The following is a 24,908-nucleotide window of genomic DNA, read 5'->3' on the forward strand; positions in this document are numbered from 1 at the left end:
CTCACTAGCATAGAACGATGGACGATTACAGAAATTCGCCGATAATCAAATTCTGTGCTGACTTATATTCCCTGCTCACAGATGTCCTTCCGCTATAAAGTTTAAAATAAGACTAGAATGCGCGAGTGTGAATTGATCAAACGTCCTTTTAATTTCTAAGGCTTCCTTTCCGGCAAATAAAATGAACTGAATGTAAAAAGTGAAAGGGAAATAGCGAAAAATTCAACTTCTAATTAAATCTTTTCTTATGGTTTAGAATAAACTATTCTCGAAACTGAGAATGTTTTGATCAAAGCTGTGTAAATCGACCTGAAACTGTGCATGGAACCTTGCGTTTCCTGTATTTATCTCACCTATTGTATGGAATATGTATAGGTAATAGCATGATTACTAATGATATTTGGCATAAATACCACGAGTGATATTTCAAAATTGTTATACGTAATTTCAAGAGCCGTTAGGCGAGTGAAATTTGAGACGATTTTGAAATATCACGAGTGGTATTTATGCCAAATGTCACGTACAAATCATGCTATTATTTGTTTATACTACTACCCGCAAGAGGTTTGTAATTTTCACATGTAGGTATTTCAAATTAAGCTGAAATACCACTGCTCTAAGCCAATCAAATTGCAGTAATTTTTCATGTAGTAGTATAAGTGTGAAAATTTTCCTTATGAATCGGTATATTTCAAAGAGCTACACAACGAGCAAGAATGCTATTGACCGACAATATACAGAGCGGGGGCAGCTGAAGTGTCAACTATTACTAGTATAGTTTGAGTCGGTGTGAGCTCCTGTCTGATTTAAGTGGTGGTGGGTGTCCTGTGGTATGTTTGAGTTGAGGAGCCTTTCCAGGCGAGGTTACCTTGGGAACCTCAACATGGCGGACGACGAATTGGCAGCAATTCGGGCAAAACGTATGCAGTAATTACAGGCGCAATACGGAGTAAGTTCTGTCTAAGAATAAGACATTTCATTTCAGTCATTACCTAATGTGCTTCTTGTTAATTAGGGTCAAAATGCGACACACATGCGGCAACAACAAGAGCCTGTAAAGGCGGGGGATAACCGATTTTATTATATGGCTGAGTCTGTTTTCGCCATGCGATTGGTCAATTTGCGGTCCGTAACTTGCTATACGGAGCAAAATTTTTAAAGAAAATGCTCATTTCAGAGCTCTAAATCTCTTTACCTCGGAAAAAAGGTTTAAATAAAGTTATAAGACGCCTGTTAACCTTTAGGACTTGGATGTTGACTTTGGCCCTCAACATTTTAAACTGTGTTTATTTGTGAACGAAGGCGACGAAGAAACTAACTCGTAATCTTATCGAAGAGGAGTCAGTGTTTGAAAATTTTATCGTAGTACACAGTTAAGAAGACGAAGATCGACTGGCAGAGATTCGAGATGTTTTGCCTAAGAGAAAATGAGTAATTCCTTCGACAAATATGATAACAAACATACCTGCACCCGATCACCTTGACAATCTTCTTTGCCATTTGCAGTGTTTTTTCAAAGACCAACGAAAGACAGATAGGAGCGAGTTCGAGCCAGACACAATGTCCAGTTTTCAAAAGATTCCAGCGTCACATTAACGAGTGAATACTTACAGTGCTCTTAGTTTTGACTGAATAAACTTTAAAATATGTCTGTAAACCCTGAGGACTGAGATGTTGACTTTGCCTCTCCAAATTTTAACCTAGCTTTGTTTTAATGAGTACGAAGCTGATGTAGAAACTTTATCGTAACCTTACCGAGAAAGAGAATTCTAGTCAGTTTTTGAAAATTTTAACGCAGATCACAATTGAAGACGAGAATGAACTGGCAGAAACAGAGGTTTTCCCAAAAACAATTAACGAGCGAATCCTTCGACAGTGATAACAAACTTACCTTGAAAAGCTTCTTTGCCTTTTGCAGTGTTTTTTTTTTACAAGGACAAACGGAGGAAAGATGGAAAAGAATTCTAGACACAGACAGTGTCCGGTTTCCAAAATACTCCAGCGTTACATTAAGGAGCTAAAACTTACAGTCCTCTTAGTTTTGACCGAATAAACTTTTTCTCTGACATGACGAATTTGTTTTTACTTTCTTGGAAAGCCCTTGTTATGTGCTATTGTTTTCGTGCGCCAATAAAAACTTTCTTTTTTGACGCCTGTCAAATGACTGTCAAATCAATTGTTTCCGGTCCCCCAAACAGGAAGAAGCCATATAATAAACATCTTATTAGCCTCGTTTTTCGGTCCCTACTGTAAGGCCCGGTTCAGACGCCGCTCCACTCAAGTGCCGAACCTAACTGATGAATCAAGTACGGCAAAAGAGCAGCGTCTGAATCAATTTGGTACGGCAGTTTTAGTTTGGTGCGGCAAAAGCGTTAAGTTCGACAGAGTCTGTCGAACTTTTGTCGAACTTAACTTAGGTTCGACACACGGTACGCCGTCTGAATCACATGTCGCGCCAGTGTCGCTCCAAAGTCGAACTTATTCAGTTAGGTTCGGCACATGAAAAGTACGGCGTCTGAACCAGATCCTCGTTTTTTCCCATCGATTTATAAATCGATGGAAAAAAACTCGGTCCGTAATTCACAGTACCGACCAAAAACTCGGCTAATAAGAGGTATGTCATTCATCCCTGGGTATTCTAACTTTTTAAGACAAACCTGGTTAGGGACTGGTCAAAAAGTATGGGGGGGGGGGGGGGGTGGGCCGGAGCAGAGAGGGGGTGGGTCATGAGGTTTTGAGCCTTGTGCAAGGGGTGGGTCATGCAATTTACAGCTACCCTTAGGGGGTGGGTCACCCTATTTTATTACATAGATAAGCACTAACTACTGACGAGAAATTTGACCACACTTGTTATATAAAACACAGCCAGCTGGAATTATTGCTAAAATACTCACAAACCTGTTGTGCGAGGTTGTGCAATGGGTGACAGGCCGCACATCCCGTGAACCCTTTGTTAACCTTTTTTATTTTTTGGCTCTAACGAGCATGTCCTTTAAAGATTTTCCTTTTTTGTAAGGAAATGATTGGTGGTACTTGAAAAATCTATTAAAGTTATGGTTGGTTTTGTATAAGATTCCATTTTTATTATTCAAGCTTCCTTTAAAGTAGACACTGAGGGTTGGTATTTTGTCACAAATGGCAATAAATCTGTTTCCTCGTTTTTGTGAATTTTATTTCTGATAGTAGGTCTTCTATCAAAGTTTGTGGGTTGCCCCGTCCATCAAGCGTTTTTTGAATTATTTTCCTCAAAGGTTGTTTCTGAGGAGTTTTTTCGTAGGATTCTCAAGGCTTCTCCTTTGACAAATCCTTCTTTAACACTTGGAGCGTGACACGAGGTGAAATGTGTGTGCAAGAAGGTTTCCTTTTGTTTCAAATGTGTTTTTGCATCAAGGATAGATTTTTTCCTGAATCTTGTGCCTTTGTATACAACCGTGTCTAAAAACGCTGCGTCTCAGTGTCAAATGTTTCGGCCACGAATTTAATAGTTGGGTGATGTAAGTTTGCTCGTTGAATGAAGGCTTCGATGTCTGGTTTACTCATGTCCCATAGTGAAAAGATATCGCGTATGTAGCATTTCCAAACGGTTGTTCTAAAGACAGTTTTGCTTAGAGTTGTTGTTTCAATATATGTCATGAAAATATTGGCAAAGGAATCAAAACTGCTGTCTTTGTGCCCATTACAGTTCCATGGTTTTGTAGGTAGTGCTTTCCATTGAAGTGGAAGAAATTTTCTTTGAGGATTAATCTAAGAATTTCCGGCAAGTAATGTGTAGGAATGGGTTGTCTTTGTAGAAATTTTCATATGTGTTGTGACAGACAATTTCAATATACCCTCGTTTTGCTGTATATTTGTGTCAAGACTCATAACGTCCATCGAAACAAGAAACGTTCGGTTTTTCACATTCGTCTTTTCAGTGAAAGGTATGATTTCTGTGATTTTGATATTGGTTGTAGCAGTGTATCAACAAATTTTGTCAAGCACAGAACAAGGTTAGGCCATCCTCTTTTTTTTCTCCGTTTACCGTCGTCCGACCGACCCAAATTTTTAATATTTTTTTAAAAAAAAGTAATGACATAGTTACACCATTGTTCACTTGAAATAATTCTTTTAATCTGCACAATGAGCATAGTAACAGTACAGAGAAAAACAAGAACAAAAACATGAACATTTTTCACAGTATATTGTACATTTTGTTAATCCAAATATGTGAATGTTAACTTTTAACGTCGTCCTGGGGTACCAGGGCCTACTATTCTGAGACTTCTTGTGATTTTTTTTAAAGTTTTTTTTTTTTCAATCCGACCGACCGACCCAATATCAGGAAACGCATTCGACGGTAAACGAAGAGAAAAAAAGGGATCGCCTTAGAGGAAACCAAACATTCATGTTTTAACTAGGGGGTGGGTCATGCAATTTCCAACCTTGCTTTAGGGGTGGGTCAGTCATTTTTGTGCCAAAGGGAGGGGGTGGGTCATGTGTTTTTTACCAACCACATTTCCAAATGCTCCGGCCCACCCCCCCCCCCCCCTATACTTTTTGACCAGTCCCTTAGATTCCCCTTCCATTGCACCAATATATTGGTCAAATGCCATATCATAATCCCTTGATTTGACTGTCAAATGCTCCGCCCAAAGGTTTACATCGTGACGTGTATTGTTTAAACCGTGAATTTAAAAATATTCTGGTGTATGGCTTTTATTGATTGTTCTGTTTCGGACATCTGAAAGTGAGTCAGGGGATTCGTATATCCCACTGTTGAACGATAGTCAAAAAGAATCCATCCCTCGTGGACTGTGCCGACAAAATCATAGTACAATATTTGGAAACCCTCGCTGCGGCCTCCAAAAAGCAACAGGTTTAACAACTTCGCACGCGCATCACGTTTTTTTGTACATTTCGTTGCCGTCACTGCACGACTACGACATGAAAGTGTCCTTTAATTTTGTGGAGGGTGAAAACACATCACATCGACTTTATTTTTCTTTTCCTGAACATCGATACAGTCTTTAGAGGACTTGAACGCGATAGAATAAGCGCGATAAAGTTGAAGTAGCGCGAAGAAACTTAAGTGACATTTTTGTAGCTCGCGCCATCATTGTTGCTTGAGCTCCCTTAGATTCCCTCCCGAGAACGTGGAGTAAAATTACGTCACGTCGTTTACGACGTTTGATTGGTCAGTTATCATTTCTTCTCGTTCCAAATATGGTACTTGCGAAAACGAAAATCCACGAGCCTCGGACAAAGCAAACATATGAGAGTTGCACGTTTCAATCCCTTATGAGTTTCTGAGTGCATTCAATATGACACTAGTGTGCTTGAGCAGATGCTTAACACCATTGACTTGACAGAGGCTTCCCGTTTATTTGCAAACTACCTCAGTGATAGCAGCTCACTGGATGTCAAACTTGCATCCAAGATAATTCCCAAGCTCATACTGAATTTGATGGTATTAAAGTCTGTCCAAGCAGAGGAGATGCCCAAACACCTTGGTTTTGTGCCGTATATTGTTCCTGGAAATTTAATTGATATTGCCCTTCTCTTGAGAAGCATGAGCACATTTATCAGATACTGTGGCAGGGCGTGGTAGAAGGTCGGTATAGAATAACGATTACTGATCTCACAATGATGTATAAAATAGCATTAAACCTTTGGGTGCATGCATAGCAGTCCCGCCTGTCTTAATGTTCTAGATAGTATAGTTTCTTACTAGCTTTCTTAATGACTCCAGTTATGTGAGTGTTCATGCATATAGCTTTCTCTTTAAGGATTGTTGCTTATCGTAAGCCCAAGTAGCTTGGTACTGTTGTTTGACTATCAGTAGCTATTTTCCATCCGGCATCGACAGCCTGTTCCATGCGTTCAGATTGTGGGGACGGCGCAATATTTCATCAGCGACTGCTAGATCAAGGGACTCTGGAAAGAAGGCACTACCACTACTCAGTAGGCGCTAACAAGCACGAAGTCTTTGGACCAAGTGCAGGGTTGATCCATTCTGGATATTGTAGTCACTCAGACTGTGATCGTCTTCCAGTCTCTTGCCCGCAAATACAAGACGTTGTGAGTCTGCTGGGCACAGGCACAACTGGTGGATACATGCCTTCACAGTCCTGATGTTATCGCTCGGGTTCACTACCATCGTGATCAGTCTTCCATCCATCATCTTAACGAAGATTTTCATGACAGCTGGTGGAGCGTTAACACTGCTTTCTCGTACAGAACTGCCCTCTTCCAGTTCGTCTTGGCTCAAACCTATAGGAAAGTTATATTCAAAATTCCATTTAATGCACGGGTTTTGTATCTTACAGCCTGGTAGACTATGTGGGGTCCGACGTAGGTCCCAGACTTTAGCTGCTGCAATTATCTCTTCGTTTTTAAGAGACCAACAAAGAAAAAATAAATCAAGTTCCACATGACAAACAAATTTTCGAAATGCCGCCAATATCCATTATTTGCTGGGATCTAACTTGTTTGAAGTGGTACCAAGTACTTAAACGAGTTCTTAAAATCTCCAAGAACGTCGGGGTTTTGAGGGTAAACATATTGTACAAAGTTACCAAATAATAGCCTAAAAGCGGAGCCCCAGTAAGTCATACCTTGTGATCGCGGCTCAATAAGAAATGGTAAACACACATTTACAAGGAATATGACAAATATTATAAACTTACCCACACATTGTACGTGCGATGATCTGTCATACGCCAGAAAATCGTTGCTGTCATGAACAACTGCTTCGGACCCCCATTTGTACACTAGACGTAGACCTAACATTGCAGCCTCCATTGAAGTTGCGTTACTTCGCATCAACAGAGGACACTGTTTGACTTCCCAGCTGAACACATTTTCTTTAAGTTCCTTTCGCAGTACTTCTAGTAGCGGTGAGATCTTCTCCTTTTGTGTGGTGCAAAAGACAACACGAAGATTTCCTGAGCCTTTATCTGTCAACTTCGCCACTGTAAGATCATGGAAACGGTTGATATGTCTGTCGAGAACTTGCTCACAGGAGGGCGTTAGCGTGATCGTTGCCTGGAATGTACCTTTTCCTTTCTTCACAATTTCTCCGTCGATGTATACACGTGCTACTGCATAAAGCCGAAGCTCGTCTTCTTCGTTCTTGATACGAAACACCTGAGAGTATGTGTTTTCCAGCTTGTCGTGCTTTATGGTCTCTCGGATAAAAGTGCAAGGAACACAAGTAGAGAAGACACTTAACTCAAATCTCACCACTTTTGACGGGTCAAATTTTGCAAAATGAATGAGACTCATTAAAACATTAGACGATGAGTGCACCAAATCTTCATCAACGTCATCACGATTAGCAATGATTTCTCTTAGGCAACAGGAAAACAGTTCTAGTCTCTTATACAATCTAATGTCCTGACAACAGTGTTGGAAAAACGGCTTTAGATAGCTAAGCATGGATAACATTGCCAAACTTTCGCCCCACTTCTCAATTTCCGTGTTTGGCTCCTTGTCGTAGTTTTCCATGCATAGTCGTTGGAGAATGTCGCAAGAATCACGCAAAAGCTCAAAAAATCCGTTGTTTTCTTTCGCTGTCCGTACACTGGACACAAACGTATCAAGTGTTTCCTTGGTCAGTCCTCTCAGGCCATTTTGGGGAACTTCTGACATCCTCTTGTCGACAAAGATATCTTTTGCGTTCTGAATAAGGTAAGGGACAATAATCAGGAAGGTTTTGATGGTAGATTCTTCAGACAACGAACAAACTTCTTGGTACCTTTTCTTAATTTCTTGAGGAAGTGGACAGTGATTATCGATGGATTGGATGAGATACTGTGCGTGATTTGTCGATGAAGCTGCTCTTTCCACGTTATCTGCAGATACTTCCAGTTCAATGCAACAGTCCCTGAACACGGATTTGCAAAGATTTTGAATTTTGCGAATGAAATAGTTCTGTGAATCAGCATGCATATTTTTTAAGCCCAATATCTTTTTTGCAACATTCCTTAACTGCCTGATATGCATCTGTCCTCTTAGTGTTACCCTGTAATCTAATGAAAACAACAAAAAATATTCAGTGGAGAATAAAGCAGTGTCTCCAATCAACTGGAAAAAAAAAAGACAGGTAAAAGAATTATTGTAATATATGGCAAATGCAAGCATAGGCACACCAACAGCAAATCTATTTAATTCCTCGGAAAGTGAAAAAAAAAGTTCGCGGGAAATTGACGAATTCAAAGGAAGGAAATGTTGAGCCACCATAAAAGAGAGTCGAAACGTCAATTAGCTAGGGCAGTGCTACAAAGCAACGGGTCAATATTTCCGTTGTTTTTTACCCCATTTCGTTGCCTTCAGCAACGGGCAAGTTACATAAGTAGGTGGAATATGATCGTGCAGGTGAGTGTAGTCCTGAGGACTGTTGTTGACAGTGACTGATGTCTCGAGGACCTGTTCAATAGTCATCTGAGTTGTACCTTTGATTGCATTAAACCCTCGTTATTGACCTGACTTTGCCTTGATGTTATTGGCTAAATGAAAAAAAAAATGACTAACTGTAAAAGTAGTGGGGTAGGCACCGAATTATCCTTTTTTGCGATGGAATCTCATTAACTTGAGGGGGAATACATTAACGCCGATGACGTCATAACCTTTTGTCTTTATCTTATGAATAAAATGCGCAGGAATCTCATTAGGATAGGATAATGTCATAGTTTATTTTCAGGTCACGTGCTATTTTTAGTTGGTTTAACCGGTTTTACAGGTTTTTGCTATTTTTAGATGGATGATGTCATAGTTTATTTTAATATGTGTGTCATATCCTTATGTGGGTATGATGCCATTGTTTATATTACTTTAATTCAATTAGGATTTTACACATGGATCAGTAATCTGGAGGAAAATGGGTATTCAGCAGTCTTCACAATTAATAGAGCTTGATCGCTATGGTATGATGGCGAGGTCCACAACTCTCTCTAATGAGATAACATCACTCAAGGGAACATTTTGAGAACTACCCGGATCAACAGTATCTAAGCTGAAAGAAATCAATTATGATCTTTTTCTGCGGAGCAGAATTTTCTCAAACTTTTAACTTTCTGATAATTATTTTGTCTAGTGCGCGTGAATTTTCAACCAAAAAGCAATAAAAATGTGTAATTAAAAAGATGAACTGCTTTATAAGTCACAGTCCTTAAGTTATCCATTTATCTCATAGTACTTAGTACTCAAAGTAACATTACAACAAGCCCCAGCATCAAAAAAGCAAAATGAGAGTGGTGGTGATCATTTTCGGCCACCATTTTCAGTCGCCCTCCTTACAAAACAAGTACAGCCGCTCTTGTATCCTATGGCAGCGTCGATTTTAGAAAAACTCATCTCTCACTTTTTGGCCACTTGATCGGTTTACAGTTCATCAAACACTAATTATGAGCAAATGCTTGCATGGCCACTGATCCTAATCTATATTTGCATATGAACCCTACATGCGGAGAAAGCTCATGGGACAGCCTTTAAACGTCTACTTTTAGCAATAAAACAATAGTTGACAAAAGTTCTAAGAAATGATCAATTGAACAACGCGTCTTAATAAATGTTCGCAATAAAACTAGACACGAGATACCATTGTTAAAACTTTATTAAAAAACAATTACAAAAAGAATTAAATACCCCGCAATTTGAAAGGGATCAAAAATAGTTGGCTTACGTTATAAGAAATAATCAGCCTTAATCACACGACCTGTGAATGCTTGCTAATAACCATTTAGACATTTCTTTAGAGATATATGAATACTCCACTGCAAAGTGTATCAACAACCATTTGATGATTTTGTTATACGTCTATTGAGCATTCGTTTGGTTCTTTCCTAGGAAAGACCTCTGGGATCGTCTTTGTGCAAATAAATCCATTTCGATTTTCCATTGCAAAAGTACGAGTACGATGGAAGAAACGGATCATAAAGATGCCTAGTACTGCGCTACATTTCCGTGATCCAAAAGTCTTTTGGTAGGGTTTGGCAGCGGGGCGCTCCTTGCACTTAATTTTGTACAACGGGATAGGCTGCTTCAGACCAAACTGAATCTAAAGGAAATGGCCGTGACTTTTTTGCAATTTGTGGGGAAGATTTGACTACAGGAGGTGATTTTACTGATGATTTAGCGTCACAGGTAATGTTTTCCCCGTTACTGGTCGTTTCGACTGTTTCGTCCGATTTCGCGGAGTTGTTAATAGTCAGATATCGACGACTGGAGCCGAAGATGCCACTCAATACTTTCTTATCACTCGGCGTGTCTGGGCGACTGTCAACGAAGATATAACCAAACGCTCTTTCCGTTTCTTGAAAATACGTTGACATGAATCGCGGGCGATTTTTGTCAAACATGCGTTCGGCAATGATACCGATTTGTTTTCGATCACTAGGACTTCGGAAAAGAGCCATGTACTGAGCATTTCGGCTAACGTCCGTGTTAAATGTTCCCTTTGGAAACATATTTTGTAGTAAAAGTATCACACTAGTATTTCTATGTCGGCCTTGAGTAAACAGAAAGGAAACGAGAGGGCTATCTGTTGCTAATAATAATAATAATAATAATAATAATAATAATAATAATAACTTTAATAGTAACATCCTCGTGAGGTTTTTCAGGAACTATTTACAAACTATTTCCAATTTATAAAAGCAAAAATGACAATAAAAACTCAAAATCACAATTTATGATGGTATTCTACTAAAATCTAAAGCTTATGAAGGAAATGTCTGCCTCAATAGTGTGTCTTTCAGGGCCATAAGATCATCAAACACCAGCACATTGTAAAACTTTGGGTCAATTTCCCGAAGATATTCTTTAAACTCTGGAAGGCCACGAATAAACTGAATTTCCTTTCCGACAGATGACTGCATCACTTTGTATCTATCCTGCTACTAACTGTAGTATTACCATCTTCGCCTCGGTTTCTTGCTCTCGCAAAGAATGTGACCCGCTGTGAGAATTTTTCAACGAAAAATGTTGTACCACACTGAATGGGGCCCACCACGAGCAGTGAAAATTTATGTCGAAACATAAATTCAGGATATGCCTTGGTTTCCAGGGAAACATCGTTAGTTAATTTGGGTCTCTTGACTAGACAATGCTGAGGTTTTTCCGTTTCTTTGACAGCTGCAATAGTTCGTTTTCGTTGTCTACTTGTTTCCTATTTCGTGTGTAATACTTATGGAAAAAACCGGGGAAACTCCTTGTGTGATACCCAGACTTTTCTTAGATCCGGAAAATACTGCTGCTTTTAACCATTGCTTTCTTTCGTAGCTTTTTAATCGATGCACTTGACGCAGGTGATAACTCAAGAGAGTAACTCTGGCTTGCCACTTACTGGGCAATCTCTCTTGAATTTATACGGCATCCTTACCACACGAGAACCTCCCACATACTAACGGAAATAAGTTATTTTCCTGTTTATATAGCTTTTATGTCATCACTAGTTCTGATACAATTCTTGTCAATCGTGATGTAATATTAGGGTCGTTACGAGGTCGATGTAGGGTCGATATAAGATAGATTATTATTTAGGGAGGGGGAGAACGCTTAGCAACCCCGCCTTCACCAATTCTCTGTAAAAAAGGCGCGTCACTTTCTGAAGTTTAGTTTACTATCAGATTGCGTGCGGTTCAAACTAAAAAATGTGGAACAGTAACCATTCATCATATCCTCCTTCAACAAAGTCATGGAAATTTGGAAGCAAAAAGCGAAGAAAGCGATTTCTCCCAAGAAAGCAAAGTATCTCAAGCTAGCCAAGGAACGCAGTCTTCCCAAGAAGAAACAGAGCACTTAGAGCATTGGTCACGCATTTTTGATGAAGCCGAGAAACGCCATGAGACCCAGCTCAACGCATTGATCAATGAGTACGAAGGGAACGGAGATTCAGAAAATGTGGCTCGTATTAAAGCCGAGAATGCTCTTTTTCTTGTTTACAGAAAAGAGATGAGAAAAGTACTCTTAGAGTATCTACAGTGGATGCGTGCGACGAAAAAAGATCCCACCTTCCGAAAAGTGATGGAAATTCAAAAAGAGCGTAAAGATACACAAGGATTTGATTTGCTGGAATCGACAGAACTAGCGATCGAAAAGCCAAAATTCTTACTCAATCGACTGTATGAAAAGCAGCCCATTCCACAAGATGAAGACAAGACCTACTAGGAAGTGTTATAGAATTTGTTTTTTCTGGACCTCTGTATTGTTGCGTTTCAATAAAAATTGCAAACAACCAAACTTTAAGTCTGTTTTATTGATGACTTCACAATCTTTACAACCTTTTGTCTATATAGTATAGAACTAAGATAGACAAACACACTGACTCAAAATCAAGACATGAACTCACCTTCATTACTTTTACAGACAACGCTTGTTTTGAATGTCATTCAATTTCCATTGGTTTATCGTCTTTTTTCACTACTTCTTCGGGGCATTCTGTTTCTGCTTGTGGTCCCTAAAATCCTTGCTCTTGTAGCCTGCGTGGCAGGCGCAAAAAGGGGAGGGAGAGGGGGAGGGAGAAAAGGACGAAAGAGGGGAAAGGGAAGGGAGCCTTCCCCTCTCTCCCCTACCCCCCTCCCTTTTTCCCTTTTTCCCTATCCCCTACCCGTTTCGACGCCTGCTACGCAGGCTATGCTCTTGAGGCCATTAGGTCCGTCATGTATACAACGCAAGATAGGACTCTGAAGATCACCATCAAAACCATCTAGCTCAAGTGAAGTAAGAAATATGCTGGTCCAAGTCATCTTTGGTAGCTCGCTGACGTACATTTCCCACGAATGACCAAGCTTAAAGCCAGGAGCATTGCACACACTTTCAACATTGTCCAGGACAGCATTTAGATCAATTTTTTCCACTACATCTTGTCGGTACTATAACCAAGAATCCTCTTTATCCATCATAAGACACGAATGTTTTCTTTGACTTGGGTGCTGAATAGCACAGCCCTAACAGCGATCGATTCAGCTCTTCTTCTTGAATGGGTTCGTCAACCATTTTGGCATAAGTCAGTTGGAACATATGGCCGATAAGACTTGCTATCCTTTGCCGTTGAACTTGTTCCACTTCATCGACAGCCAGCAGAGGTCTAGCGCATGAATCTACAACGATATTAGGCACCATCTTGTAATAAATTCACCAGTAATAGACAATACGTGAATGACGCGCTTACAATGTTACGAAACAATAGAAAAAAATGGAAGGTAAAAATAAACCATGATATCATACCTAAATAAGAACATGACCCACACCGGTTATGTTATGAAGCAAGAGTGTCCCATCATTGTGAGATATTGTGATTTTATTCCTCTTAGATTTTGTTATTAATAGTTTCACTCGTCTGTCAGAGCGACAGAGAACTTGATGACAGATCGGATTAAAAACTAAAGCTTATAGATTCAAGACAGTCACGATTTTGTGTAGTGTGTGAGCGAGCCATTGTACTGTGAGGATCGAAGCTGTGAAATAAACCCTGTTTTGCTTTAAACTGTGATATCGTGAAGACCAGCCCTTCGGCATTCACGACAAAGTGGCACCTCCGACGGGACGCTGAGAAAATAGATACAGAATATGGAGGCCAAGCTTAGCGCAAAGCTACAGTTGCTTTAACAAACCACAGAAAAAACTAAGGATGTTGCTGTTAGCGATAACTTGGAAAAGACTCGTTGACACAAAGAAGCCTTGCAGACTATAGTGGCTGGTGGTGAGGAGTTAAAGACGGATATAGAGCAAGAAAAAATGGAAAAGGGAGAATCTGTGGACGAAGTAAAAGAGTGGGGAGAGAAAAAACCGAAGGTAAGATTGACATTGTGGACAATGACATCAAATTCTTAGAGGCTCGTATCAAAGAAATAGTCGCTCGTTCTAAAAACGAAGAACGGGAAACCACGGAATATCACTTAGCTCGAGAACGTGAGGAGCAGCTAAAGTTTCAGCGGCATCAGCTGGAACAAAAGGCAGAATTCTCTAAGGCCTAAAACTCAACGCCAGATTTGCCGCATAAACAAAGCGTGAAATTACCAAAGCTCGTGATAACCAAATACAAATTGGTTGTCGTTTTGGAACAAATTTGAAGCAGAAATTGATAGCACCGATCTACCAGCAGTCACGAAATTTGCCTGTCTCAAGGAGCTAATAGAGCCACGAGTTCGTAAAGGAATAGATGGCCTTCCCTTCACTACAGAAGGATGTGAGCGCACAAAAAGGATTTTGAAGAGTAATTATGGGAAGATGAGCGAGATCGTGAACGCATATATTGAAAACATTCTTGCGCTTCCATTCATTTCCGGAACTCAACCGGCCAAAGTACACGACTTCTATGAAGCTTTGCTCTACAATGTTCAGTCGCTCGAGGAATTAAAGCTGAATTAGTACAGGGTCACCCAGAATGGCAGTCGTGGAATTTCACGTAATTGCTTAACACGCTCCGTGAATGGAAGGAAATCCATTCCCGAGAAAATGTGAAGATACGCGATACCTTAAGAAGTTTTCATTAGGGAACTTAAGATAGAGACGTTTTCGGGGCGACGGCAACTTCAACCGGACGTGACATCATCATTTGTTAGATATTGCGCATGCTCGTGCTCACCACCTTGCCGTCGTGGTCCCGTCGACGACGTGAAACTGGTCTGTTTGGCGTTGTGGCGAAAACGTGAGTATTTAACTTTCATTTCAATCAGGTTTGTTGCGTTTAGCAACCAACATTTTGCAGATTATCGTTCTTAAATTGTCCTTGTTTTCTTTGAGGCACATTTCAAGCTCGATTTCCAAGCTCTGTTATCTAAACTTACATCTTTGAATGTTTCTATGTTTTCGCAGGGTCAAGATCCAACTTGGCAAACAGCCAACCGTAAGTGAGCTTGACATGGGACAAAATTTTCCCACGAGCCAAATAAAAGTATCCAGACAAAAAATATGAACTCCGATATTTCAATTGTGAGTTTTTAGTTCGCTCTTTTCGTTAGAATATCGTATAAATGAAACGCATTGAAAATTATATAGAATAGTAGGTAATACCACGTACTAACTCGGCGTGGGAATACTGAAATGAAGTTGTTCCCGTTGTTGTTGTTGTTGCATGCAAGTATTTCCCGGGAATTATTTAATAGGGACTTTAAGATTCGCTACGGCAAGGGGCTACTACGGCTACATAAGGTCAAAATCACTTCCGGTGACGTCACCACGCGAGTTGCAGTACGGCTTTTCCCCCGTAGCCTCGTTTTCCGCTGCGTCAAACTGCCTTCTTTGCCGTACTCTTCACTACGTGAGTATTAACTGTCATTTCTTTGCCATTTTAAAGCTTATTTCGCTTTTCTGAGAAGCCCACTCCAAAGACTAAGTACTTAGTCATACTTAAATATTCCTTAGGTATTATTGCTTCGTTATTTAAGTGAAAACTCAAAGGATTTGGATACGTTATAATCACGGCTGCAGACAAGAAAACCTCGTAAGAGAGCTTATTTAAGCTTATAGAAGTTTTAGTTCCAATAGGTGATTGTCAAGACTTTAATTTCACGAGTACCTATCAAAAAAATATTTTTATCTTTTGGCTTATCTGCCAGGGATGTTCTCAGTAACAACTTGTTTAGCTTTGAGAATAAAATTTTTATAATTTACCGGCGCTAGAGCGAGCGAACGCTCATTTATTACACGTATTAAAGTTGTGTGACATTTATATTTGTTCAATCCCGACAGATTTAAACTAAATGTTCAATCCCGTCGCAATCGTTCCTTGGTAGCATCTTATAACATCAGGGATTTGTAAAGCCCGTGCAAGCCTTGGGATGTCAGCTTTCTTGAAACGAAATTCTGTCAGACATTCATCTTCGTTGAAATTTTGAAGGTCGAACTCGGGATACAAATGATTTAGCAGATAAAGGTTTTCTGAGCTATACGAATTATATAACAACAGAAATTCAGCATCATTTATAAAATTCATGCCATAAGAAAGCACAGCAAGGTCTGTTATTTCTTTAAACGAAACCATTGAAGAGAAATCAACCAAAACCTAGACGGGAAAACTAGTCCTGTTGTCCGAGTTTGTTTACATTTTGTGTCGGTTGTGACGTTGCCGTACCGAGCGTAACTTAACCATTTGAGTTTTGGCGGGAGACCGCGTAGTCGCCCCAACCCTTCCCGGTTACAACAGCCGTATTAGAGCTATGCCGTAGCGAATCTTAAAGTCGCTAATACCAAACTAAGAATACGGTTCCTTGGTAGCATTTTAATGTTCCTGTAATTTGCAAGGCTTCGGCAAGCCTGTGGAGATCATTTTTTTACAACACGAAATTCTGCCTTGAACTCAGCTGCATCCCGCATGTTTTTTAGCGTGAACGGATCGTAACTGTCCCGAGGAAAATCGGGATTTTTGGACTCATAATTTTCCCACAAAACGAGAAACTCTTCATCCGATACATGTTGTCTGCATAGCAAATATTTATTCTCTTAATTCTTTATGTGAAGCCATATTTTCCTCTTCGGTATTCTTCTAATTAAAGGCGCCGTCCTTCTGAGTTCACTGCGATCTTAATGTTCTATTTTTGACGGGGAGCGACGGCTGCCTTAGTTCCAGGCTTTCTCTGCCAGTCCGGTCGCCGTCGCCCCGACGGCGACCGGACTGGCAGAGAAAGCCTGGAACTAAGGCAGCCGTCGCTTAAACTTGAAAGTTAAAACTTAAACTTAAAAGTTTCCTATTTGGAGGAAAGCAACGGAAATGCGACTCGTGGTTGTGTTTACTGCCGTGAAGTATCGCACAAAGCTAAAGATTGTATAGCCTGTGTACAGACGTCCCCCCTCCCTCAGGAAAAATCGGGAGAGGAGACGTCTGTGAATCACCGTCGTTAATCGTGTTCCAGTATACATTTGCATAAATTATTTTTTTGTTTTTTCGCCGACAGTTAAAAAGGTACATGTAGATCGAAAAATAGCTCTGGCATCTGTGCACAGGCTAGCCGAACATCTTCACGCAATGTCCACCCAAAAATCCAGATATAAGATCTCTGATTACAGTCAAGCCAGGTCAAGCGTACCTCCCAAGATCCCATTAATGTATTTATTATTCCAAAGTTGAATCGTTGGTAGTTGTAGATTTCAGATTCATCTCTGTGTGCATTCTTGCATGCGTAATGAGCCGTGAATTCACACGCGATTCAGTTACGAAATTTCTACCAGCTCAGTTTCCCTGAATTTGATGTAAATGTCATCTAAGACATTTAATCCATTCAAAGATTTTCAATCTGACCAAATGCAGAGAAGTTCTCTTAAAATATTCACTGCTCATTACGCATACAGGAATGCCGATTTAAATTTGACACCAGTTACGGGAACGACTAACGGATTCATTTATACAAATCATCAATTCATTAACAGAATCTTTTTGGGGTAAGCTTGACCTGCCTTGGCTCTTAACGTTGGATTTTGTATGCCTTCTCTTTTATTTACAATACCGAGCAGCAAACATCGGTGGTAACTTCTCATGCCTTTTCGAGGGCCAAATACAAATACCGGTAAACAAATATGAATGTCCACAAAGGCTGAGCTTTTCCCCGGGGAATCTATTCTGAGGTTCATTCACCAAACACAACGCCGGAAATTATTTGCGTCATGGCATTAACATTACAACCAATCACAGGCTGTCCCCAATATTCAGTGGAAACGGGAACACGATTTTCGTCGGCGATTCACAGACGTTTCCTCTCCCGATTTTTCCTGAGGGAGTGGGGACGTCTGTACACAGGCTAAAGATTGTACCGCCATTACTAGCGTTGAAGATCGTAGGAAATATCTGCCGGAGAAAAGGCTGTGCTACAATTGTACTGGTCAAGATAGAGCAACCAATTGTCGGAGCAGAGGAAACTGCGCGAATTGCAAGCAGAGGCACCACACCTCAATCTGCAACCGAAATAGTCAACTATTAAATGAGGGGGCAGCAATGACAGCCGCACACGTGGGGGAGAAAGTTTGCCATCCAGTCGTCGTTGTTAAAGTTAACGGAGTCAAATGCCGCGTATTGCTCGATACTGGCGCTACTGGAACCTACATTTCAGCTTTGTTGGTGGATCTTTTGAAAGTTAAACCAGCTCGGACCCTTACGCGCGGTATCAAGACGATCATGGGCCTGGTTACCAAGCGCATTGAGACTTACGATGTTAAGATCAGTGACACTCAAGGAAGGTTTTGGGCCTGGTTACCAAGCGCATTGAGACTTACGATGTTGAGATAAGTGACACTCAAGGAAGGCTTACGCTACCAGTCTGCGCTACGAAGATTGAACAACGAGAACTTTTATCGCTAGAGAACCCTTACTATACAGAAATGCTGAAACGTTATTCACATCTTAAGGGAGTCCAAATGGAAGAAACTGACACTAAGAAAATTCTCCCCATCCATGTTATACTTGGCACTAATGAGTACACAAAAATCAAGATGGCTGGTTATCAACGTGTGGGAGAAATTGGAGAGCCCATTGCTGAACAAACCAGGTTCGGCTGGACAAAAATGTCTTCTGGTGCTCAGGTGGACATTGAAAACATGTTCCTCACACAGACATCGGTCGCCGACTATGAAGAATTGTGCCGCTTGGATGTCCTTGGGTTGGAAGACACGCCCATTGGTGACCAGAGAGTCGTCCACCAGGAGTTCCTTGAACAACTGAAACGCAGTGCAGAAGGGTGGTACGAAACATCTCTCCCATGGAAAGGAAACCATCCCCCCCTTGCCAGAAAATAAGTTGGGTAGCCTCAAACGCCCCCCCCCCCCCCCTTCAACCTTTTTACAACAACTTAAACGAAACGGCAAGTTTGAAGAGTATGATGCCATAATCCGTGAGCAGCGTGAAGAGGGGGTTGTAGAGGGAGCAGAAATGCCTGCGCAAGGAAAAGAATTTTACATTCCCCATAAGGCTGTCATTAGAGAGAATGCAGCAACCACAAAGATGCGTATTGTTTACGATGCCTCTGCTAGAGCCAAGGATACAGCTCCTTCCCTTAACGGTTGTCTAGAGACAGGACCGCCCTTACAAAACCAGATTTGGAGAGTGCTGGTCCGCGGAAGATTTTATGCAGTAGCAATAGGAGGAGACATTAGAAAGGCGTTCCTTCGAGTGCGCATCGGTGAAGAAGATAGAGACGCCTTGAGATTTCATTGGATTGACAGAGAGAATCCTGAGAAAGTACGTACGCTGCGTTTTTCGCGTGCCTTGTTTGGTCTGGACCTATCACCCTTTTTCTTGGGGGCGTCATTCAGCATCACCTGGAAATTTGTAAGCCGGATTATCCTGAGACAGTACCAGAGATTGAGAGGGGATTGCACGTGGATGACTTACTGACTGGGGGTCCTACAGTTGAAAAGGCGCGACAAGTTAAGAACACTACAACAGAACTATTTGCAAAGACCACCTTCACCTTACACAAATGGAGCTCAAACGCTAGAGAGCTAGAATTAACCTAAGCAACTGACAGTGAAGTTGGGCTTACTTACGCTAAAGAACAGCTAGGAGAAAAACCAGGTGCGTGTGGCCTTCTGGGATTCCGATGGAATAAAGAAGATGATAAAATAGCTGTAACCTTCCTTAACCTTCCTTACAAAGATTGCTGACCCTAACAAAAGAGATGTGCTTTGCAAAATTGAGAAGATCTACGACGCCATCGGCCTTGCTGTGCCTGTAACCCTACAAGGAAGATCAAGTTGAAGTGCCCAGGTCCTTAGCTGTAGCCGGAGAAGAAATCCGTGAAATTACTCTTCATGCCTTTGGCGATGCAAGTGGACAGGGATTAGCAGCAGCTGTTTATGTAGTGGCCCAGCAACATTCAGTGGTGACGCAGGGACTCGTCGCAGCGAAGGCACGTCTCGCCAAAGAAAGTTTTACTATCCCCAGACTTGAGTTAGTGGCTGGTCATATGGCGGCCAACTAGCTAACTAATGTACGAGAGGCGCTGATCGGGTTTCCAGTTAAGTCCTTCTACGCATGGCTAGACAGTAGTGTCGCCCTACACTGGATAAGGGGCTCCGGGGAATACAAAGCAGTTTGTCAGCAACCGCGTCCGTAAGATCAGAGAGAAAACTGAAATCACATGGAGGCATGTACCGAGCCAAGAAAACCCTTCAGACTTGACAAGTAGAGGAGGACTAGTGAAGGAGGATAACTCGTTGTGGTGGAATGGTCCGACATGGTTGAAGGAACAAGACAGCTGGCCACCGGACGTTGTTACACCGCAAAATGTAATATTAACGCAAAATGTAATACGAATCGCCGCAAAATGTAATACTAACGCAAAATGTAATAACATTGACGCAAAATGTAATAAAATTTTCAACGCAAAATGTAATAATCTTTCAACGCAAATTGTAATAACTTTTTTAACGTATAATGTAATAACGCAAAAAGTAATAATTTCCGAAATAACAACGTGCATGCTATTTCAAAATCGGTAGTGTGGCTCAGTAATCAGTAGCTGATCCAGATCTTCATGTGAATTATTATAATTACTATTATCAATATTCATATTAATAATAGTAATAATATTTATTTTCTTCTTCTTTTTCTTCTTCTTCTTATTATTATTAATGAAATAACGGTTGAAACGTCGTGTTACTTCCGTGATGAGCTAGTCTCCCTCGCAGGCGTGTTTTCTCTCGTCACGCAACACTCTTCCCCAACAAAGGAGAAGGAGCGTTGTGTGACGAGACAAAAATGGCTACAAGAGCTTGCTGTACTGTACCACAACTGTAGCAACTGAGAGACTTGGTATAATTTCAGGTGTTGAATTTAATTCAGTCAAATAAAATAGCTGTTGTCGAAAACAAGTATAGAATCAACCTTCAAAGCATAATTCAAATGCATTTAAAATATAAGATATCTGTCACACTTTTTTTTCATGAAAACCAGACAACTTTGGCTGTAGCTTACTTTTCCTAAGTTCTCACTTAATAGAGGCTGAATTGTTCCAAATGCTGTTTTTTAGGTCCAAGTTTCTTTTATGTTGAAGTTTCCAAGCTTTGCAAAGTCAAATCAGTTTGCCTTGTAAGGCAGTTGTCGTTTGCCTAGAACAGATAGCGCAAAATATTTTTAGTTAGCCCAGTAACGCACTTTTGATTGGAGTAGAGCTAAGCTGATGCACAAAACATTGAATTTGCCTGGCAAGGCAGTTGTGGTTAGAAGACAGGCCATCCTCCTTTTTTCTCCGTTTAGCGTCGTCCGACCGACCCAAATTTTTGGCATTTTCAAAAACAAAGTAACGACGTAGTTAAACCATTTTTCACTTGAAATAATTCTTTTAATCTGAAACATGAAAGATGAGCATAGCAACAGCATAGAGAAAAACAGGAACAAAGACATAAACATTTTTTACAGTATATTGTGTATTTTGTTAATCCAAATATGTGAATGTTAACTTTTAACGTCGTCCTGGGGTACCAGGGCCTCCTATTATGAGACTTCTTGTGATTTTGTTTTTTAGGTTTTGTTTTTTCAATCCGACCGACCGACTCAATATCAGGAAACGCATTCGACGCTAAACGAAACCTTGAATTTTCTCAGCAACGCAATCGCCATTGGCTTAGAGTTGACGGCACCAAATCTTGAACTGAGAGATCCATAAAAAGTGCGCAATTTAGTCTTTTTAGGGCCCACCATTTTTTACCACTTGAGGGGGGAGGGTGTATGGGTAATTTGGTTTGGGTTAGAATTTTAAGATAATTATGGGAAACTGTCCACATACCCCTCCCCTAAGCCAACATTAACACCTATTTCTCACTTAAAGCGAAATGTCGGCTTAGGGGACGGCTAGGTGGGCACTGTATTGGGACCTGTATTACATTCAAATCAGCGGAAACAAACGTCCCATTCGGTTCCCTAAAGATGATTACATCTCCTCATTTCAACTGTTTCATTGTAATATTAGCAATAATAATAATAATAATAATAAATAGTAATAGTAATATTAACATTATTAATAACATTAATATTAATATCAATAATAATAATAGCTTATAATTTAATTGAAGATCTGAATTCGCTACTACCGATGACTAAGCAACAATACCGATTTTGGAATAGCATGCACGTCATTATTCGGAAATTATTACATTTTGCGTTATTACATTATGCTTTAGAAAAGTTATTACAATTTGCGTTGAAAGATTATTAGATTCTGCGTTGAAAATTTTATTACATTTTGCGTCAATGTTATTACATTTTGCGTTAGTATTACATTTTGCGGCGATTCTTATTACATTTTGGGGAGATTATTACATTTTGCGGCGTAACAGACATCATAACGGTTGCAAGCCCAGAATCTAACGCAGAAGCGAAAGCTTCCAAGCAGATTTTTGCCTAAGCAGTAGAAAGCAACGATGTTATGGACCAACTGTTACTAAGATCATCCCTTTGGCGCACATTGAGAGTGGGGCCGTGGGTCGCACGATTCTTGCGCAACAGCAAATCCCTAAGAAATCAGAACCTGCATCCAAACCGAAAAGAGGTTCTCGAGTGCCGTGGAAGAATCCAGGGAAACTATCCCCTCTATCTCCCTGACAGTGCTATCTACATCATCCTATCTTAATGAGATGCATGACGTCATCGGCGTAAATGTATCCCCCGCAAGTTAATGAGATTCCCCCGCAAAAAAAGGATAATTCAATGCCTACCCCACTACTTGTAAAAGGTATATTTCTTCCAAAATCGGCCGGATATCCGTAGCTTTCGCACCTCTGTCACTCGAAAACAAAGGAAAACCTTGAGACAACTAACCTTGTTTTAACCTCTCTAGGTCTTTTCTGAGAGCGGCAAGATCTGTCACTACGATATTCGTTTTCAACCAATGCTGCAAAATAATTTCCAGTTGTTCGTCCTCGTCCTTCTGGAATTTTGTCAAGCGATTCATGCATTCTTCAGGCATCTCAAGCAACTTTGCTATTGGAATAACGTTAAAAATGGTATTCTGTACATCTAGCAGGCTCCTTACATAGCCACGCAGATCTGTTGAAAAAATACATAGTTATGAGGTCAGAAAAGTGCTTACAACTTCGACTTCTTTTTACTGTCATAGCAAGACACATTTTGAACAATAGGTGCGGTTACACACACCAAGTTAAAGGGCATTTCCCACGGTAACTGAAGCCTAGGTGACGTGAATTTACCAAAATAATTTCGCCTTATTGCAGGAGTAATTAACAATAATTCCGCGAGCCCGAATGGGCTCTGACTCAGAGGCGATGAGGGCGAGAGGAATAATTGTTTTAGTAAAATCCAACTAGTTGGTCAAAAATATCGAGACAAAACAACTTTAGTTAGCAAAACGCGATTAAGCCGCTATTGTTTTGGTTTTCAAAGCCGGCGCTTTTCTCTACTACTTGGCTATAACATATAGTCTAGTGTGATCATAGACCACTAGTTGGAGTTTACTAATATGAGATATCTTGTTATGTTGGCCTTTTCCGGTTAGTTCAAACAACTTAGCTAAGGTATGGTCTAAATTGTTTCTTAACATTGGCATTTGATTTGAAAGTACAGTCGACTCCCGATAATTCGAACCTTCAAGGGAAATAGAAAAAAGGTCGAGTTATCGGGAGTTCGAGTTATCGAGGGTAAAATTATATGGAAAATGATCTGAAGGGAAATGAAAATTACTTCGAGTTAACAGGAGGTTCGAGTTGTAGAGGGTTCGAGTTACCGGGAGTCGACTGTACAGTGTTTTTAACATTCCATTTCGAGTTTCCATTAAAATATATTATTGGTAAATGTCATTCCTGCATAATCTATTTCAAACAACCATACCGTAAAATTCCGAGAATAAGAGGGCCTTTGAAAAATACAAGTCTCGGGGCTTATTTTCGGTATTTTACGGTAGTAGGAATGTTTTAGGTAGTAGGAATGTTTAAGGCCTCTTTGTTGCGGCCTCTTGGCACGCGAATAGTGTATAATAAAGAGCGCGCAAGCAAACTAGCTCTCTCTGGCGCCAGACAGTTTTTCTCCCCTACAAATCAGATTTTCACTCCTCATTTTCTTATTTTATTTTCTTTCCGGCACCAACACCACCACCACATTTCTATTGTTTCTCCATCACACCCATCACCAATAGCACATGACTTTATCTTAATGATATTTGTGCGCATTTTATTCATGAGATAAAGACAAAAGGTTATGAAGTCACCGGAGTTAATGTATTCCACCAGAAATTAAAGACATTATACCGCAAAAACTAGGCCTCAAACAGTCCTACTATACTACTTAACACTGGTGATATCAAAATCGATCATTGTTTAAATATCGGAAAAGAGAGGACATGACCAAGGGACAACAGACTGGCAAAATACACTCGCTATAACAAGGTTTCGGTATACCAAGGTTCTTTTCCGTATATCCAACTATTACTAGTTATATGAATATCGTTCGTTATACCGTTATATAGGGGTTTGTCATAATTACGGATGTCCATCTAGATCAGTACTAAAATTAACAATTCACTTTGCGGTTTCACTTTTGGACGTATCCGTGGAAATTCCCCATGGTAAAGTTATCTCGAAAAGGGTCACTTACCACGGTAATAGTGTCCCTTGTAACCTCACCAAGTATAACAAAACAACCTTCGGTAGCAATTGTAGCAATCTGCTGTCACTGAAATAGTACAGCAAGGACGAAATACTATGAAAACGGGCGTCCGCAGGTTTGCATTACTCCATCTTTTGGTATCCAAAACCCAAAACACTTTTAAAGTAAATTAATTATCATGCTTATTAGCTGAGACAGTCCGGTTTACCTTGCTCGCTGAAATGCCTCTCACTTGTATGTCCATACTCTCCTCGTACAATGACCTTCCCACACAGAATTCTGACATCTTTATTCCATTCAAGAGGAATTCTCATAACCTTTCCTTCATGCCACCAATCATAAGAATTAACGATGAAACTTGTACTTTCTTGCTGATTGTCGG

At 40.4% G+C, this 24,908-nt stretch overlaps 1 protein-coding gene across 1 annotated transcript; it reads right to left on the reverse strand.

Moving 5' to 3' along the window:
* Positions 1-5,058: 5,058 nt before the first annotated feature.
* On the reverse strand, positions 5,059-7,941 carry LOC140928585 (uncharacterized). The gene is made up of 2 exons (XM_073378356.1): positions 6,666-7,941; positions 5,059-6,249 (listed from the first exon to the last, which is right to left on the reverse strand). The coding sequence occupies exons 1-2, from the start codon at positions 7,927-7,929 to the stop codon at positions 5,948-5,950; spliced, it is 1,566 nt and encodes a 521-aa protein (XP_073234457.1). The 5' UTR covers positions 7,930-7,941; the 3' UTR covers positions 5,059-5,947.
* Positions 7,942-24,908: the final 16,967 nt, after the last annotated feature.

Source organism: Porites lutea, chromosome 2, assembly GCF_958299795.1.
Source record: "Porites lutea chromosome 2, jaPorLute2.1, whole genome shotgun sequence".
In the NCBI taxonomy this organism is placed as follows: Eukaryota; Metazoa; Cnidaria; class Anthozoa; order Scleractinia; family Poritidae; genus Porites; species Porites lutea.

Excerpts from the sequence above, each read along its gene's own strand:
- LOC140928585 (XM_073378356.1), bottom strand. The coding sequence starts at position 7,929 with ATGCATGCTGATTCACAGAACTATTTCATTCGCAAAATTCAAAATCTT. Across the intron at positions 6,250-6,665 it reads ATCGCACGTACAATGTGTGG|GTTTGAGCCAAGACGAACTG; the intron begins GTAAGTTTATAA and ends ACTTTCCTATAG.